The 19172-nt window shown below is 38.8% G+C and overlaps 1 protein-coding gene across 3 annotated transcripts; it reads left to right on the plus strand.

Moving 5' to 3' along the window:
• The first annotated feature begins 389 nt into the window (after positions 1-389).
• HACD1 (3-hydroxyacyl-CoA dehydratase 1) lies at positions 390-18310 on the plus strand. 3 transcript variants are annotated; one of them, XR_013947534.1, is made up of 8 exons: positions 395-676; positions 4868-4985; positions 6058-6076; positions 6157-6245; positions 8880-9001; positions 11255-11433; positions 12899-13375; positions 17952-18310. XR_013947534.1 is itself a non-coding variant. In XM_080582627.1 (7 exons), the coding sequence occupies exons 1-7, from the start codon at positions 549-551 to the stop codon at positions 12979-12981; spliced, it is 732 nt and encodes a 243-aa protein (XP_080438753.1). In that variant the 5' UTR covers positions 390-548; the 3' UTR covers positions 12982-18310. The 3 variants fall into 3 exon arrangements, 2 of the variants coding, with proteins under 2 accessions (XP_080438753.1, XP_080438752.1); XM_080582627.1 differs by having other exon boundaries at positions 390-676; positions 6163-6245; positions 12899-18310; XM_080582626.1 differs by having other exon boundaries at positions 12899-18310.
• The last annotated feature ends 862 nt before the right edge of the window (positions 18311-19172 follow it).

A 19172-nucleotide genomic window follows, 5' to 3' on the forward strand; every position in this document is an offset into this window, starting at 1 on the left:
AGGGATCCTCCCCTTTAGGGGGACCTCTGAGCTGGGGCCCCATGGACTTGGTCCAACAACTCCACCTCTCACTAACCAACTTCAAACCTCGTTGTGTTTTTATTTGTGTATGTGTTTGTGTTTTGCTGTTTGTTTTTTTTTTAAAGACCGATATTTTCTGTCACTGGCGTTTGGAGCCGGGGACAAGGCACCAGCTTCCCGGTGTCGGGGGGCGGCGAGGGGCGTCGAGGGGCAGCCAGGGGCGGCGAGGGGAGGCGAGGGGCAGCGAAGGGCAGCGCGGCGCCGCCTCACCCCCCGCGGGCGGGCCGCGGCCCCTTCCTCCCGCCCCCTGCCCGCCGCCGTGCCCGGGGAGCCCGGCGGCGCGGAGGGAGGAGCGGGCAGCGCCGTGTGAGCGGGCGGCGGCGGGCGGCGGCCCCCGGGGCAGCAGCCAGATGGGCTGAGGGACAGCGCGAGGTCCAGCTGTCAGCGCGGCCTCAGCCCCGCCGCGGCGGGAGCCCCTCCTCCCCGCGGGCGGGCGGCTTCGCTCGCTGCCCTGCCGGGGGGGAACCATGGCGTCCAGCGAGGAGGACGGAGGCGGCAACGGCTCGGTGGAGGAGAAGGAGAACGGCAAGAAGAGGAGCCTGGGCGCCCTGGCCACGGCCTGGCTCATCTTCTACAACGTCGCCATGACCGCGGGGTGAGCGCGGGCCGGCGGCGGGGAGCGGGGTCGGCGGCGCGGCGGGGACCGGGCGGGGGGGACCGGGACCGGAGCCGGGGCCGGGGCCGGGGCGGGAGCCGCCGTGGGGCAGAGGGAGAGCCGGGGGCGGCGGGGGACAGCCGGCAGCGGGGCTGCAGCCCCGGCTTGCCCGGCATTGCCTAATACGGTGCAGCGCTACCCGCGAGCGGGCGCGGCGGAGGTTAAGTATAGCCGGGCCAGGAATGCCGGGCGGCGGGGCCGCGCTGCCTGCTGCCCTCACAGCCCGCACAGCCCGCACAGCCGCCGGGCTCCAGCGGGTGAGGGCCCGGCCGGGGCCCCGAGCTGCCCTGGAGCCCCCCCGGGCTCTGGGGACGAGGCCGCGTGGGCGCCCGCTGTCCCTTCAGCCGCCAGCGAGGCGAGCGGTGGGGGAGAATTAATCGTTAAAACAGCTTTGTCTTGGGCCCCAACGGGTGAATCCCCACTCTTTCGAATACCGTAGAGTACTGGTGATGCTATAGTTCTGTCAGGGTGTCCACACAGAAGGTCAGGAATAGGATTTAAATGGCTTTCTTCTCGCTAGCATCCGTGCACACACTATTCATATATCGCAAGCCTTTGGAAAGTGCTTTTACTGGCGATTTTTGTAGCTTGCAGGTTAATTTCGCCTCATGGAGTTCCCAGCCTCGTCCTCCATGTGTGAATTTGGCAGTGAGCGCTGACTCTTGCCATTGACTTTTATCTGTCAATGCCATTGCCTTTCATCTTTTAATCTGTGTAAAAGATTATTGAACCAGTTTAGTTCTGACCTCGGGTGCTGATTCAGGCTCTCCCACTTCCTCCTCCCCATCTTCTGTTGTCATCAAGAGGGATTCAGACTTGCTGAACTGCGTATTTTATGTGGAAACAGAGAAAGAAGAGATAGGAACAAATTCTTGTAATGTTTTCAAAGAGATAAAGTTTAAGAGAAAAATAAAGGTTTGAAGTAGAGAAATATTTCACAGGGGCACTACAGAGGACAGGTGAACACGAAGAACAGTATGTTCGTCCAGACGGTGCACGATGGCAAAGTGTTTCTAGAATTTTAACAACCTCTCTGATACTTAAGTACATGTGAACAACCAGTCTAATACCAAATTGCATTTTATCTTTCTAATAAAGATTTAAGGGATACATTCAGTGACTAAAATGGCAGGTCAGTACCCAATCTTACTGAAAGTCCCAGCTGGAAATCCTACCTTTATTGCACAAATTGTTTTCAATTTCCTGCTGATTTACAGTATTCACTACAAGGGCTTTCCTGAAATCCAAAGTCAAAGCCACTGAAAGCTAAATAAAATGACTGGCAGAAATTTCAAATGTCCAAGCAATAATCTACTTAAAAATGTATTTACAGTCTTCGGTTCTGAATGGAGTCCAAGACTACTTTTCTCTGCAACGCTTTTGTTAAGAATGAGATGCAGAAAATGCCTTGTGAGATTAGATGTAACATGACTTCTCAGGCTCGGCCTAGCACAAAGCTGTGGCTGTCACCATTCGTGCTGCCAGCTGGATGCACACGCGCTGTCACCTTCCTCTTGTCAAACACGTCGCTGTAAAACGGGGCAGCCTTGCTGCGGAGGACTACCAGTGAGATTCCAGTAATTCCTCATTTCCACCGTGGTAGGAGACAACCTCAAATTAATGCATTCGCCTTTAGAATCTGTTATAAAATCTAAATAATATTTGGGGAGCTGGGCAAATTTTGGAGCTCCAACAGATCAGATTCATGGGCTTAAGGTAGAAAGAATGAAGGAGGGGAATCATTCCAACAGTGTGGGGAAGCCTGACTAACTTTATGTGGAGCTTGGAACGCTGTCATGAACTGTTGTTGGCATGGACAAAGCGAAGTGACTGTGTAGTGGTAGACGCTACGTGTGAGAGTTGTTGAGGGACTGATACTGAACTGCATGTCATGCGTGGGGAATACGGAGCTGTTATGATCCATGCAAATTTCATGCCATTACAGCATAACATGTCCGATAAATTATCCATCTTTCTTGGTGTCTCGTTTCCAATTTTAGCCAGTATGTTATGTATAGGGGACAGTGTAAAAGCTGGGGAAGCGTTAAATATTTATCTGAACATTTATATAAATATGGAATCATTCAGGTTGGAAAAAGACCTCTAAGATCATATAGTCCAACCTTAAACCTAGTACTGACAAGTCCACCACTAACCCACGCTACTAAATTCTACATCTACATGTTTCTTGAAGACCTCCAGGGATGGTGACTCAGCCACTTCCCGGGGCACAACCCTTTCAGTAACGAAATGTCTCCTAATATCCAACCTAAACCTCCCCTGGTGCAACTTGAGGCCATTTCCCCTCCTCTTCTCAGTTGGTGCTTAGGAGAAGAACTTGATCCCCACCCTGCTACAACCTCCTTTAAGGTAACCGTAGAGCACAATGAGGTCTTCCCTGAGCCTCGTTTTCTCCAAGCTAAATAACCCCAGTTCCCTCAGCGGCTCCTCGTGAGACTTGTTCTCCAGGCCCTTCACCAGCTTCGTAGCGCTTCTCTGGACATGCTTCTGCACCTCGATGTCCTTCTTGTAGTGAGGTGCCCAAAACTGAACACAGCACTCGAGGTGTGGCCTCACCAGAGCCGAGTACAGGGGGGCGATCACCTCCCTGGTCCTGCTGGCTGCACTGTTCCTGGTACAAGCCAGGATGCCGTTGGCCTTCTTGGCCGCCTGGGCACTCTGCTGGCTCATGTTCAGGCGAGCGTGGACGAACACCCCCAGATCCCTTTCTGCTGGGCAGTTTTCCAGCCACTCTGCCCCCAGCCTGTAGTGTTGTATGGGGTTGTTGTGCCCCAAGCGCAGGACCTTGTAACATTTAACATGTAACACTTGTAACATTTCCTTTATTTCCCTGAATATTTCTATACTCTCCTAGTCTGCCTCTGAATATTTCTCAGACCCCACCGCTTTGTGTCTTGGGCCTGCCTCAGCCAGAGTTCATGTTGCTGTACAACATGCTCGTGATGGCTTTGTGGAGGATGAAAGGATTGAATGATTGCTCCCAGATATCATCAGACAAGAACTTAAACTAATGTTATTGCAATTCACGTATTTTCATTTTTAACTCTCAAAATAGCCACTTGCAGCTCTGGCTATGCTTATAGGTTTATATTTAAGAAATTTTGTACTTAGCCTTTGTGGTTTTAAGCCTGAAGTTTCAAGGAATCTTGCTAGTGTGATGTTTGTAAGAATGCGGGAATGCATTAACAATGGAATATATGGTATATTATTTTGAAAATTTTAATTTCATAAGCATGGATTAATTACGTGGAAGCAACTGCTCATACCTTGGGTTATTGTACTTGATCTGGGCTGGGATGGTGGGGGTCAATCCACCATGGTTATGAAGTGGTTTTTTTTTGTTGTTGTTTGTTTGTTGTGTTTTTATCTCAGTTTCCATTTGAGATCTCAATTTGAATTTTATATTAAATTTCAGTTTGGTTCAAAGATGTTGTTACTTTCTTTCATTTACACATTTACATTGAAAGGATGATCAGCTAATAGCATCGTTCGGTTTCCTTAAATAAAAAGAAGCCAACACCATCAAATCTGCTAGTTAAATGTTCTTGCCTCTGGAAGCCAGGAACTTAGAGCACCAATGTGACAGCACATCAGAGTCTGATTTCCAAGATGACTTCTCAGCACTTCTGAACTGTAGAACAGAAGCATTGATCCCCAGTCGGTTCTGAAAATGACAAGTAAGGTGCCATGAAAAATGTAAAAATGATGTGCATCGGTTCCAACCTGAGACCAAAATGGTAGCCTCAGTGCTGAGTTCATCTGATGTTTTCAAATAACAGTAATTCACAGTAAAGATGCATGAGGATTTAACAGTAAAAATACAGTCACCTCCTGTCTGGTGGGCCCCTAATTTAGGTAATTCAGGTCAATCCTCTGAAGGTAAACAAGTCATTCTCTATCCTTTTCCAGGTAAAGAGATAAAAGAGCGTAGTTTTGATATAACACTACATAATATTTCTGTCTAAAGATATTTTTAACAATCTCCTAAGAACACCGACAAGTGAGGAAGCAAAGATATTCTGTGGAGAAAATATTCTACTAAATTATTTACAGCGGATGGATATTTTTAGAATTCTTATTTGAAATTTATCCATTCTCTTTCTTTTGTAGGTGGCTGGTATTGGGTATTGCCATGGTGCGATTTTATATACAGAAAGGAACACACAGAGGCTTATTCAGAAGCGTGCAAAAGACGCTTAAATTTTTCCAGACATTTGCTTTGCTTGAGGTAAATTTCAAACATAGTTTGCTTTACTGGATGCTGTGTATCATAGGCAAAGCACATTATTAGCCTGAATTTAATATCGAAATGTTATATTAGTGCTGAAAGTTGTTTTACCTTCCTTATTTGATGATAATTTTTTGTGGGGGCAAGGAGATTAGTTGGAACAAATGAGCACATTTAAAAAACTTAATATTTTCATAAATCAAATACTCCCTGGGAACTGCTATGCTTCTAGTTATTTCCAGACTGGATTCACATGCCCCGTATAAATCCTTACAACAAGGTCTGTGCAAGTTGTGCAAAGCATTCTTGAAATAATATGACTTTGCCAACCATGCACTCATGGTCTCAATTTATGGTACACCCGTGAAATAAAACTGTTGGGTATACTGAGCAGTTACGGTTCTTTCCCAAGCTCAGCAAAGAGTGTCTGTCTGCATTTTTACTCTTTTTCTCAGTCTGCCCCTGACATCTGTATTTCAAGCAGCTGTTTAAAATCATGTGGCCAGCTGTCTATAGGCTTTTTTGCTATTAAACTTTCACAATAGGTAATTCCACTTGGATCTATCAAAACAATGAAAATCGCTCTATTTGCTAAACATTACTGACCAGAAAATAAATCTCAAGATTCATAGCTCTCATTGGCAAAATGATAATGCTGATATTAATCCATAATGAACATTAATCCATAATGAACATTTTAAAATTTCTATTAATTTAGCGTACATTGTACGACTCCTTCCACATTGTCCTGTGAAATTATTCTTTGGCTAAGATAATGGGAGGGAAGTTCACCAGTTCAAAAAAAAGGCACTTTGTAAGTATTTAAATGTTCAATATATCCAATTAGGAAAATAAATCTCTTTCATTTAGTGTTTACACAGGTCAGATCCTGAGCCCATCACCAGTTGCTAGGGCTCCAATGTGTACTTCTTTTAAAGATGCTGAAATGTTAGTTGGAGAAAAAAACAGCAGAAATAAACCTAGGTTTATATTAATATCAAAAAGCCAATGTTAGTAGTGCAGATAGTAACATAGTGTAAATTAGTAACCTTTAACTTATTTTTATTTACAGGTAGTCCACTGTGCAGTTGGTGAGTTCTTTCTTTAGTTTCTCCTATAACTAATTAAAACATGAATAATGGAGCAGAGATAACACGTTTCTCTTTTCAAGGAATAGTTCGCACATCTGTGCTTGTGACGGGGGTCCAAGTGAGTTCAAGAATCTTCATGGTGTGGTTCATTGCACATAGTATAAAACAGGTATGTATTTGAGCAAATTGTGTTTTAATTGTTAATAAGAAGGAATTATTAATGCAGTTCTCATTTCATCAGGAAGACATTTAAAAATTAATAAGACTCGTACAGAGAAGACTGACGTACTCAAGTGCTGTTTCTGAAATAGGGGTTACAGGACTGAATTTATGTGCTTCTACCCAGGTGGCTGGGTCTGGTTCTCAGGTGTGAGTCAGCACTGCGTTCAGCATCATGCCAGCCAGCTATGGTCTGCCGAAGTGAAATCAACACTAGTGCTTTCATTTACCTGCATATGTACCATAGTGCTACCTATTCCCTTTGAAGAACTTAACTTAGCATTTACTGAATGAATCTGAGTGAAAATGTGTCTTAAATTGAATTTACCTGGTTTAAATGGTTGTGATTTTGCAATTTATTTTAGGAACCTTCTCAAAATTTTATTGTTACGGGAATATCAGCATTCGATGGCATGCATACTGCATTGTTTTCGTTAAAAGTATATCAAGTTTTCCAGCATGCCACAGGAACACTTAAGGTCCTGAATAAATGACAGTAACTTATTTGCCTGGCTGTAGGTGGTTATTGTAAGTCTAGTGATATGTTAGCAGAATGAAACAAGCAGACTGCTTACAGCTAGTAGGTAGGACATTTATTCTGCTTTCTGTAAAGGGTATGTGAGAATTCAGGGATAGATTTTGAGTCTGTGCTCCTGAATTTCTTTAAATTTAAAAAGCTGAGCCATTAAACTGTCTCACCAGCAGATGGCATATGCCCTTCTGCCAATGGGATATCATAGCTCCTGCCTCAGTTGACAAATCCTTTAATTTCAGTTCACGGAGAACTTTTTCTCAACACTTCATCTTCTCCTTTACTGTGCTTTTTTTTTTTTTTTAACAAGAAATAAACCTTTCATAGATTTTTTTGTAAGCTAAGTGTATTCAGTGTTTTCTTCTTCCCTTATGTGAAAAAGTCTCAAAGATTCACATGTTTTTTTAATATTGAATATTTACACGAATGCTGGAATTTAGCACTGTTTTTTACCATTTTTTTTTATTATCTGCAGTGGATTAAATCTTTAGCATATCCAGTCATTTCTCTTGTTTCCTCTATCTTCAGTACAGCTGTGTCCAAGAAAAATACATCTAAATGTATGTCTGATTGTATTTCACGCTGTTACTGCTTAGCAGGCATGAATGTTCAGGGTCATGTAGGTGGTGAGAGGCATGTTAGTGATAACAGCCAGACCCAGATCTCTCTACTTGACTGGAGATTTGCAAGGCAACAAATAGGAATTCTCTGCATACTTAGAGCACTTCTGCTTGGCTTTAGCACTGTGACAGGAATCCAAGTTTGGGTTATCAATGTTTGTCTCTAATCGCATGAGGCTAAGAACAGCCTAATTCTGTCTTTTCCTTTGCTTATCTGTTTGGATGTCTTAGCACTGCCATTGTTGCTGTTTCTTTGTGAGTTTGGTGGGATTTTTATATCTTTTTATTTTGTTTGTGAGATCCTTTCACTAAAATTGCACCTTCTTTGACTGACACATTGAGGGCGCGATTTTATGAGGAGACGATCAATTAAAATTCTTCTTGACTTTTGACAGAGTTGTGCATTTTCAACATCTTTGTGATGTATTAAGCTTTGTCATCGTGTTGCATTCTATTAAAAAAAAAGTCATTTCCCTTTTTGTCATTTTAACAAAATTTATGTGACTTTATTTTATTTCACAGACATCCCTGGAGCTTTTCAGCCTTCAGGCATGGAAGTGTATTACAAAATTCCTTCCCTTTTAAAGAACAGAAAATTACTTGCGTGTAATTCTTCTTCTCAGAAGGTAGTGTTTGTAATAGATCCCCACATGCCTTCTTTATATTTGGGGTCTTCTGTTTGTTTGTTCACTTAAGGTGAAAAAGAACTGATGTTTTGAAAGAGCAGATAGATGTGCTACTTACTGATGAGGCAGTTTAATGACTCAGAACTTAAATCTTAGACAGGACAGGTGAGTAAGTTTACACAAAACTCCTGATCTGCCAACTACTCTTCGTTTAGTGTTCATCAGTGTTCCAACTCCTTAACCATCTTGCAGCCAGATTTGATCTTCTGCTACTAAGTTCCAGTCAGCAGGCGATACTAAACATTTCCTTTCATCTAAAGTTTCATGGAGACATGCACTGTATGGTGGGGAAGAAGCAAAATAAAAAGTAAGAGAAAGTCTAGGAGATAGAGAGAGTAGTGAAATATGGAATAGGTAAAAGCTGGTTATGAAAGGAGTGTATCTTACGTAGTATTTTCTTTTTTCTATTTTGAGGAGTAAGAAAATAAGCAAGCAAATCAGCCACAGATAAAGAGGGAGACAGTTAGATAGCATAGTGAAAGTGCAGATGAAGAGGAGGAATAAGCTCAAATATAGTTTTACGGTTTTGTATTTGCGTAATGGATAAAGATTGCTGAGTTTGCAAAATGTCTCTATGTTAGTAAATATATATATGATTGTCATGGTTTCAGCATGGTTTCAAAGAAATTTTCTTTCTTTACAAGATGTTAGTTCTGTTCCATATATCTTAAACAGAAGACTGTTGCAGTTTGCAGAGAAAAGAAGCTTAAGGATGAAGAAAGTGTTGGTTCTTTATACTTCTGCAGATCCAGAATGAGGAGAGCGTTATTCTTTTTCTGGTCGTATGGACTGTGACAGAGATTACTCGATATTCCTTCTACACATTCAACCTGCTCAACCATTTGCCATACTTCATTAAATGGGCCAGGTGGAGATGTCTTGCATTTCAGTTTCTCATGGTTCTGTGCATGTTAGTTCCATGCATGCAGAGCTAACACACGGGAGAGCTTTGGTTATGTGCCAGCAGAGTGCAAGTTGGTTGCTTTCTCTAGTTGTGGTTATTGTTACTTGGTTTAAAATATGAAAAATATTTTAGCTGAGATTTTTGGGTGTGATTTGTTCCATGCTTTCTGTGTCTCATGGCTTGAACTCTGTTTTAATTCACTTTAATATTTTTTCCTTATCTTTGGAGTCATCTTTTAACTTACAGTATGATTCCTTAAGACGCTTTTGAATACAGTGCCTAAAATTAAGTACCTGTACTAGTCTTTGTAGATTTAAGGTCTTTGAAATTATTGGAGCTGTTGTCTTTTTCTGTATGCGTAGTATTGCTTTGTGAGAAGTTCTGCTTTATCAGAGCTTTTGTAGTTATATTAATGTAGTGAAGCTAAATATTGGCATAGTTTAGCCAACATAAAAAGTGTGTTCTGTATCAAAACTACTTTGATTTTGAAACACACTTAAGGTCTGTCACTATATCAGATATATTACAGAGACTGCGTGTTTATCAGGAGATTTAACTGGAAGAGTAACATTCTCTGTAGTTATCGTTTGAAAAATATATGCCAAGACAGACAGACTTCCCCTGTTAGAAAGGAAATACCTACATTCAGCACAGGTGACTATTGAAACAAGTTTGTGTGTTTGTTTATTCTGCTTTATTTGTGTGCTATAGATAATGCAGTTCTGATGCTTCTAATGCACTTCTTTGAGATGTCCAATAATTATGTCCGTTATTAAAAACGTTATTTTTTTTGCTAATACCTGAGGTTGTAGGTTTGGTCATGTTTAAGCACTAAACTTACAAATTATCAGGTCCAGTTTCAGTAATGATTTTTATGTAGTCTTCAGAAAGAGAAATGCGTTCAGAAAGTAGTACACTGACGGGCTTTTTGCCATCAAGTCAGTGTATGTTGAATGATAGAATTTTTGTTTCTTCATAATAGGCAAGCTGACATTCTCACAGCAGAGAGGTATGGTGAAATATATAAACAAAACATTCAAAAATGTATTATCTTTTCAGGAGTCCAAAATAGCCTATTTTTGATTTTTAGAGAATCAAATAACACAGCTGAGCATAAATCCAGGATTCCTAAGGAGCTGGACCTTTCTGATCTTTAAGATATTTGCCTGTCCATAGTTAATGGTATAGGTATGATCTAAATTTTAGCTCAGAGTTTTTACGTTGTTTCTTTTACACTACATAGAGACAATCTGTGTATAGGTCATGGCATCAGTTCCTTCTTATACCTCACGTAATCTGTTCTCTGACCTATGAGTCCTCTAAGGCCATTGGCTCCTGAGAGGGTTTCATGTTCAGTTGCTACCATTTTGGATCTCATCTCTTTTGGTCATGGAATGCACGCTGTACACTTCTCTCAGACCCTGTGTGACAGCTCTCATTGCTCTTCCCCTGAGTGAGCTCAAGAGAGCTGTTCCTTAGGAGAGACTGCAGCTACATGATGCACTGTGCATAAGGACTGCACAAACCCCATTGATTACATTTTTCATTTTGTCCACATGTCTGTAGCCTGTGGCATTCAAACCATATTTTCTTTAAACTCAGTGTCTTTGCCCTTTATTTGAATGTGTTCTGCCTGTTTTTAGATGGATTTGATGATTTTCTGGAGCTGTTGTTCTCTTTAATTTTTAATTTCTATTTGTGGTAAATGTAGTATTATTTAGATTTCCCTTGTGGCAGTGGGTAAAACAAGTTTCTGATATTTCTCAACTTTTTCATTGTCTTCAAAGAAATTATAGTACATAGAGTTGCCCTAGTGTGCATGCACCGTGACAAGGATGTGCAAGATCATCTGAATTTGGGATCCAGTTCTGGTTTTAGTCCTATCAGTGACAACAGGAAACCAACAAACAAAAAAATTAAAAAGACATTATTGGAGACTACAAATTTACAGAATAATTTTTGACTCTTTAGTATTAGAAAGGCATACATGCATTCCGATAGTTCTCTGTTTTTAAATAAAATGATTGAGGAATTCATTCTTTGTAAACAAAAATGACGCAATCCTAAATAATTGATATTCTGTGCCAATTCGGGAGGTGGTCCTTGACTTTGGTGCAGGGACTACTCCAATATATTGCTGTGCCACTAATAATAGCAAAATGAAATTTTAAATTCATGGGGCATTTCTCACAATCTTTTATTTATTTTTTAACGCAGATACAACTTTTTTATAATTTTGTATCCTGCTGGAGTTGCTGGTGAACTGCTGACTATATATGCTGCTTTACCCTATGTGAAGAAAACAGGAATGTTTTCGTTGAGACTTCCCAACAAATACAATGTCTCCTTCGACTACTATTACTTCCTTATTATTGTCATGTTCTCCTATATACCATGTAAGTATTATTTAACTTTAGTAACACCAGCAACATAATAATCAATTATCAGCAATGCTGGCAACACTTGCTGTAGTTAAATTTCCTGACACTTTCCACTCTTAACATCTGCTTTCTGTTGTTCCAAGCTTTGCTGTGCTTTAATTATTTAAACTGAAATTTTCTGTTCTGTTATTTGCCTCAGAACATAAGCTATCTTAAAAATTTCTGTGAAAATGCTAAAAAGACCAGCAATAAGTAAAAATATTTACATACAGAAATGTCTGTCTGTAGTTGTATCTCTGTGAATTTCTAGTGCCTCTGCTGCTTTGAAGCAGTGACTTAAAAATTCTCCTGCAAGATCCAAAGATTTGCCTTCTCTCATTTTTTTTTTTTAATTGCTGTTAGTGTCCTCTTACCTGTGACCATTTGAACAAGCATGCTTAGGGCAAAATTTCAGCATCACAGAAATCCACCCCCTGCCTCCAAAACCTCTCTGAGTGTACTTCAGACGTGGGTTTAACCAGATCTTTCTTGTACTTCTCGATACGAGGAGCCACAGATCAGTTGGCTAACCAGAACTAAGACTAGAGAGACTATCTGTCTTGAACTGCCATTGTTATTTCCACTGTAGGCTAAACAGTGCAGCCAAGGAGAAAGCAACCTGATTTAGATATAGCACAATGACAACTGAAATGGAGCTAGAGCAAACTGGGCAAGTAGTTTACGTTAGATCCTCTGGACAGTAAGGCTGGAAACAAAGCAAGAGACTAGGCAGAGGAACTGGGAAGCAGGAAAACTGAAGTTAAAAGGAGCTGTGATGTGCATCCATAAAATGTATTCCTTCAAGAAACTGACTTAAAGTGTGGACTTTGACTGTATGTACACACACTGAATTTTCTTGTTGTAAGAAATCATGGAGGCCAATGAGAGAGATTTATATGAGTAAACTGATGTTAGAAGTTATCATAACTTACTAACAGTTTAAGAATTGTTTGCATAACTTTACATTTCAGGAATAAATCCAATTTTCTTTGCATTAAAAATAATGATCAAATGCATCAGAACTGTAATATAATAGGACCAGGAGAAAGAGAGAGCTCCTAATTTCAGACTTCAACAAGCAGGGTAAATTTGGATCCTCAAAGTCTCAATTCAAACATGCTTACCTTAGCACAGGTTTGAAGACTTAGGTACTGCTAAGTCCTGTTAAGTGGTTAAGTCCTGTTCATACAAATAAAATGTTGAAGGGAAGATCCATAAAAGGAGAGTATACATTCAGAGGGCTTTGTCTGACTTTTGAGTAATTACTGTTTTGTAACTCACTTCGAAGTTCATGACTCACTGTTATTTGCCTTAACCAGCTGTGGCACTGTGTGCCATAATTTTTTCTCAGTTCATCATTCTGCAAAAGTGTACTTTTCCGTAATGTGATCTGTTGATTTTTTTTTTAATCTAATTTGCTTTCTTCTGTGCTTTGATCAAGTATTTCCACAACTCTACTTCCACATGCTGCGGCAGAGAAGAAAGGTGCTTCATGGAGAAGTGATTGTAGAAAAGGACGATTGAATTGAGCCGTGTAATTATGGTGCTTTTAACGGAAAAACAAGGGTAAAAAAAAAACAAAACTTCCTGTGATTTTTCTGAGTCCAAGTTTTAAAACATGGAACAAGAATAAACAACTGTGTATAAAGTAACATGGACTGTATTATTTATACAAATAATATATCATCAGAATTACCTTTTCATGTTTGGTTTCACTTTGATTTTTAATTGTTCATTTCTTCAAACATTGTTTTCATATTTTCAATAGGCTGACAAATAGCTTTAACAAACTGAGTAGTTGGCTAATGTGCTTTCTATTGTGAAAGGCCTTGATGATCTGTAGTCATGCTGAAGAACAGAAGGAGATTTGATGAGTTCTATTGAAAATGAGTCTTCTGGAAAACAGAGCATAAATTAGGTAATGATGTTTTTCATAGAGTAGGTGGCTTAAATGTTATTTAAGTTTTATGTTAAATTATACCTTTACAGTTATAAGTACTGTTAGTGTGTTGTTGAACATTCTTTGAATTACAGGATCACACTGTAGAATTCTAGAAGGATTTTTGAAAGGAGCTGAATTCTTGATTGTCGGCACAAGTTTAGATATCTCTATATTTTTGCATCTAATTTAAAAGAAATGTTGATTAATAGATATATTAACTGGTTAAAAGTTTGTGCTGAGGAGTAGTCTTGATGTTCTTACTTTTCTCTGGTCAGTGGCTGTAACAGGACTCTTGTGGAGGAAGACTGATTGTCAGCATGTTTCATATTCTACATTTAATTATGTATGCAGAAAAATTATGGTATTGCATTTAGAAACTGTAGCTACAGTGAGATATTTTTATTCTTATAATTAGGTAAGAGGGATAAAATATACTTGAAATAATGTCTTAAAATACAAATTGTGCTTTGAATCATCCCATTGTGCAATTTTAATTGCTCCCTCCCCATTAATTGTTTGTAATGTGATTATGTAATTCTAATTAACATCTTCAATAATATGCAAGAGGGATCTACAGTGTATTAATAAAAGTTACAGATGGTACTGCACTATATGATACCTGAGGGAAAGAAGTCCAACAGATGAATTAAATACGGGCAAGAGTTGGGCACAGCCTAAGAGATCCAAAGAAAAGGTAATGCATTTGAGGAGACTTGGATAGTTTGTGAGAGGGAGAGAAGATTGAAAAGTAATAACGTAGTAGGAAGTCTTGATAGTATAGGCAACAAAGTTGCTTCCAGAATCACTAATATCAAAAAAAGAGAATATATGCAGAAAAGCTGCATCAGGCGTTTGGGAATCGGAATATTCCCTGTGATCACTGAGGTGATTTCTACTGTCTTATATTTTGGGTACCTCGGGAGTGCAGAGTTGAGTCAATCTTCAGAAAGGTCAGAAAACGTTAAAAAAAATAGTTAAAGTAAGAAGGAAGTTGGATAGGTTGAGTCATTAAGTATGTACAAATTTTGGTTATGTGACAAATACGTGTAGAGGAAGAGGCTTTATTATTATGAAGGTGTAACTAGAACTGGTTATATGTCTAGTGAACGTCAGGAGAAAGATCCTACCAGTGAGATCAGTTAGGTTACAGAATCATAGAATCATAGAAACACAAGGTTTCAAAGGACCTACAAGATCATCTAGTCCAACCATCCAGAATGATACAGTAAAGCTTATCGATGCATACAATTTCTTGAAAGGTTTTAAGTTGGATGTAATACAGTACTGGAAAACAATCTTTCTTTGGAAGGAGTTTGAACTTCATAGTCGAATAGGCAGTTTCCACTTTTAGCTTTCGTGATTAGATGATAATACAACTTTTTTTTTGAAAATTGTGGATGCATCTTTTTCAGGTGTATCAGGTAATTTGATGAAAAAGCAAGGATTTACTACACCCTAACTTTTAAATTCCATTTTGTGCCTTACGTTTTTGATATTTACATTGTCTTCATTACATGTAAATTAGATTTCTTTTAAATGATAGGTGCATAGTGGACTTGAGATAGAATAACTGTATTCCTTAAAATTTTAAAAGGTGTAATCTTTGTATTTTTTAGAACAAATATATGCAAGGTGCTATAAGTTAACTTATTACTTTTCTGTTTTATATGCAGCTAAAAGTATTTAAAGTTTAAAATACAAACCACATTTACAATTCTGATTCACAAAATAGTTGTGTTACACGTTCAGGCTAGCAGTTGTATTTGTCCAAAGTTCTTAGAATACACTTTTATAAACTTTACTTGCATTTTGATGCATGAGGAGCAAGCATCATGGCAGTTTTTAGAAATATTTCTCAGTTAGTAAGCAGAAGAGTATGATGAAATATGAGTAAATAAGATTAGATTAAATTCTGTGTCTTTTTTTTTTTTTTTTTTTTTTTTACTGTCAGGGCAGCTCACCAAAGACCATAGCTATCAATTTATTGAAAATGCATTGAATACTTTCAGTATGTGATTTTGAAATCCTTTATTGGAGTGTATCCCACAGATACTATTCTTGTAATAAAAGAAATACCTGAGCTCTAATACTGTATTACATTTGTTTTCATTGTGGCTTAAAGCTCTTATCATATGACAATCCAGGAGCTATTTTTATATCCTTTTGTAAATGTGACATAAAAAAATACAGCACAGCTTGTTAAAATCTTGTTTTTCATAAAGCAGCATCGTACAAGATATTGATAGAATTGTAAAAGTAATTTTCTTCTCTTCCTCTTCTTTTCTTCCTCTTCTTTTTTGGTTAAAGTCTTTCACTGAAGCCTCAATGTATACCTTTTGTTTTAATATCTTCTCTAGAGTAGTGAAAATTTTGGGTAAAATGGGCCAGGACTTTATCCTTTGTAGCTTAATTAAACTTCAATATAACACCATGAAACATTTAATCAGTTTGTTAAATGGACATAAAAAGTTAAGTATGATTTTCTTATGGTGCTCTCTTTCCAACTTATTTTTGACACCTCTTTTTTTGTATTCCTCTCTGCAATATTCCTGGTTTGCATTGAAATCCTCCAGTTTATGAGAGATTAGAATGTAGTCAAGCATCAGTGTCTGTAATGTTTTGATGTAGTCTTTAACAAATTGTTTGTATGAATATGTTTTCTTACTTGTGCTGTATTTGCTTTCTGAAATGGATTAATACAAAGTATGACATTATAAAGGGTTTTTTTGTTTGTTTGTTTGTTTTTGATGCTAATACATAGGAACAGGTATTTGGAATGAGATTTCTAATCATGAAGTGACATTTCTTACTATTGCTAGTAACATAAACACATGGTCCTTTTTATAAACTCCAGCTGAAAGCAGTTGGGTTTCTTGAGGTTCCCTATAACACACACGCTGGAAAAGGCTGTTCGAGGACAGGTTAGGTGAATCACCTCCTTTCACAGCTCTGCCCACAATGTCCGGAGGCCAAATCCTGACATCGGGGTGAGGCCAGTACAATGGAATACAGTGCTGAGAAATTGCATCTTCCACATTAGCTGCCAGGAGGATCGTGGAGGCCATTGTGAACAGTAGCTGTTATGCATCATTTCCCTCACTTCTCTCTGCTCGGGATTTGAGAAGAGAGACGGGCAGCTGAACATGCTCTCATACCCTCTGCATAAGGAACTAATGAGATAGCTGAAAGGATCTCTGTGCACAAAGGGTGTGTTACAGAAAGAGGCTTTGTGCTCCACTCAGCTCTCTGTATCTGTATCTTGATCTATAAGCATGTATTTCTTGAAATACTCGTATGCCCAGATAGCTCTGTCACACTGCTGTCAATAGTACAGCTCAAAATTAACAGCCTTGGAGAAATTGTGCAGTATGCTGTTTCTCCTAATTCCCATTGAACATAACACCCGGCCAAGTCCGTGTTAATGGGCAGATTGCAATGACTCGTTAACAAGGAATTGAATGGAGACCTTTTCCGTGACCTTTATTTATCCAGAAATATGTGCAGTTTAAATCTAGGTCTAGCTACTGCTCTGACTGTGGTACTTGCACTCTTCATAGTGGCTTACCTTAGTGGATATTTGTATATTTATGTGATTAGAAGGCAAATAAATTAGAAACATTGCAATAAGCTGTAATTTGGAATAACTGCTGTGTTAACAGTTTCTGCGAATTGAGCTTTTGCTTAATTTGTCTTAGAAAAAAAAAAAGGAAAAATAATACAAGTAAATATTCTGCACTAGGCAGAAGGGCTTCATAAATCAAAATTTCTAGGCAGGCATGCAGTTCTTTACAAAGCATTGGTTAAATGTGTTTTTGAACAAAAAGATGGAAAGCTTTTCTGAAAATTAAATTTTATTTCATAACGTATATTTTAAAATGTGCTCAGAGAGACTGTATTATTTATGATCAGTTTACAATTTAAATTCATGCTTAACACAGACTTTTGTAGATGATTAACCATAGCCCATTAAAATGTTTTAATATATGTTTGTTGTAATGACCATTTAAGAAACAAACACCTTATGTTTCTGCAAAGCTCTTCTGTCTGTGCTCCCTTGCTCAAGTGAGTTTCAATAATGCTACTGCCTACTAAGTTTTGCAAGGCCATTAAAGTGGCAGATTCACATTTGCCAAGGATAGTCCCTTAATCTTGCTTTCATGGTGGCACACCTTAATAGGGTATGGTACTTTTGCTTCAGTGTCTGATACTGTAAGCCACTGATGCCTTTCCAAGGGGTCTTGAGTGCCTTCAGTAGGACAGGAAGCTTTACGGGTGTTAATAAGTGTTTCATCCTTATTAGCAGATTCAGAGGACCTGTCCAGTGTATTCTTAGGTCACAGTAGGAATAAGTCTATAAAGTGAACTTAAGTCTGTACCAAGACGAAGTGTTGAGAACCTGACTGTTGGATAACTCTAGCTCTCTTACAGGAGCTGGTTGTCAAGATCAGGCCTGCAACTGCTAATGGTTTTAAAAAGAGTTCTAAAATGTAAACGTGTACTACTTTCCATGTCATGTTGTATCAACTGAAACATGTTGTCTTTTTGTTCGCAGTTCTCTTGCTTCTCTGTTCGGTCTTGAATGTATTTTGTGTCCTTTCAGATGGCTTTGTAAAAGTGTAAGTACAGAAATATTTATGTAAGCATATCATGTATAGATTGTACTTAAAGATTCTTAATAATGTAAATGCACTGCAGCTGTTCATTATTGTTATTTTTCCTGGAATGCGTTATTATCATTAGCAGTTTACACAGACAGGAAAACGCTCAATATGATACTTTTAATAACTTATTTATTTGTAAAGATCATAAGATTTGATGAGCTAGAGATTCAGATACTTGTTTTAGAGATTGCTAAATTGCTGTAGCACTGTAGAAATTCATCATCAATTAAAAGCCATATTTTAAACTGTGTTCTATTTGATTTGATTTGATTTTTTTATTATTATTTTTCTGCGGTAGCATGTAGAAGTCAGTTCACACCGACATTATCATTCAGTACTGTTCGTACTGTTCAGAGCATTACACCAGACTGGTATCTGTTTATAAGTACTGTGTGTGTATATATATATTTTTAATCTGGAATTATTTCACAAATCTTGAGGCTCCAACTTTAACATATTATTACTAGTAGTTAGACTTCCTTTTTATATTCCGTTTAAAAAGAGGTAAGTGGGAATAGTAATATTGGTTTAACTTCTCTTTAACAAGACAGAAACATACAGCATCTGTCCACATGACAGATTTATGACAATATGAAGACAATTACATTACAATAATCTTGAAATAGGTATTACAATAGTGGATATTTCAATGTTTTGGAACAGGGCTTTTAGTGGTATTAACCTTTCAGGGGTGCAGGCAGCGAACATCCTCTGGCTGTCCTTTGCTACATAGCTAACAACGACATTGCAGCTATGAGGATTTTGTTGCCATGACAGTAAGATAAAGCAGTATGTGAGCATTCACACCTACTTCTTTTGAATTAGGAATCAAGTGGTTGTAACCCCAAGGAGCTTAACTGCATATAGAGGCTAAATCCTGTTAGTCAGAGGTATTATAATGCAGACTAAGATCTCCTAATCTGAAAGTCGCAGAAGTGGACTTCTGATCTAAATTTATAAGAGGGGATTTATTTGTCCTGGCCCACTACCAAGGTTAAACCAGCGTGATTTCTATAGGAGTTAATGGAAGAATGTCCACTGGTCTCAGCAGGAGTGTGCCGGGACATAACCGTTCATATATTCTGTGTAAATCTAGATTTAGCAAGAAAAAA

This window comes from Anser brachyrhynchus (assembly GCF_964034855.1).
Source record: "Anser brachyrhynchus genome assembly, chromosome: 2".
NCBI lineage: Eukaryota > Metazoa > Chordata > Aves > Anseriformes > Anatidae > Anser > Anser brachyrhynchus.

Coding starts and splice junctions, on each gene's coding strand:
- HACD1 (XM_080582626.1), top strand. CDS start 549: ATGGCGTCCAGCGAGGAGGACGGAGGCGGCAACGGCTCGGTGGAGGAG. Junction 6,246..8,879: donor TTGCACATAGTATAAAACAG/GTATGTATTTGA, acceptor ATACTTCTGCAG/ATCCAGAATGAGGAGAGCGT. Junction 11,434..12,898: donor CATGTTCTCCTATATACCAT/GTAAGTATTATT, acceptor GCTTTGATCAAG/TATTTCCACAACTCTACTTC.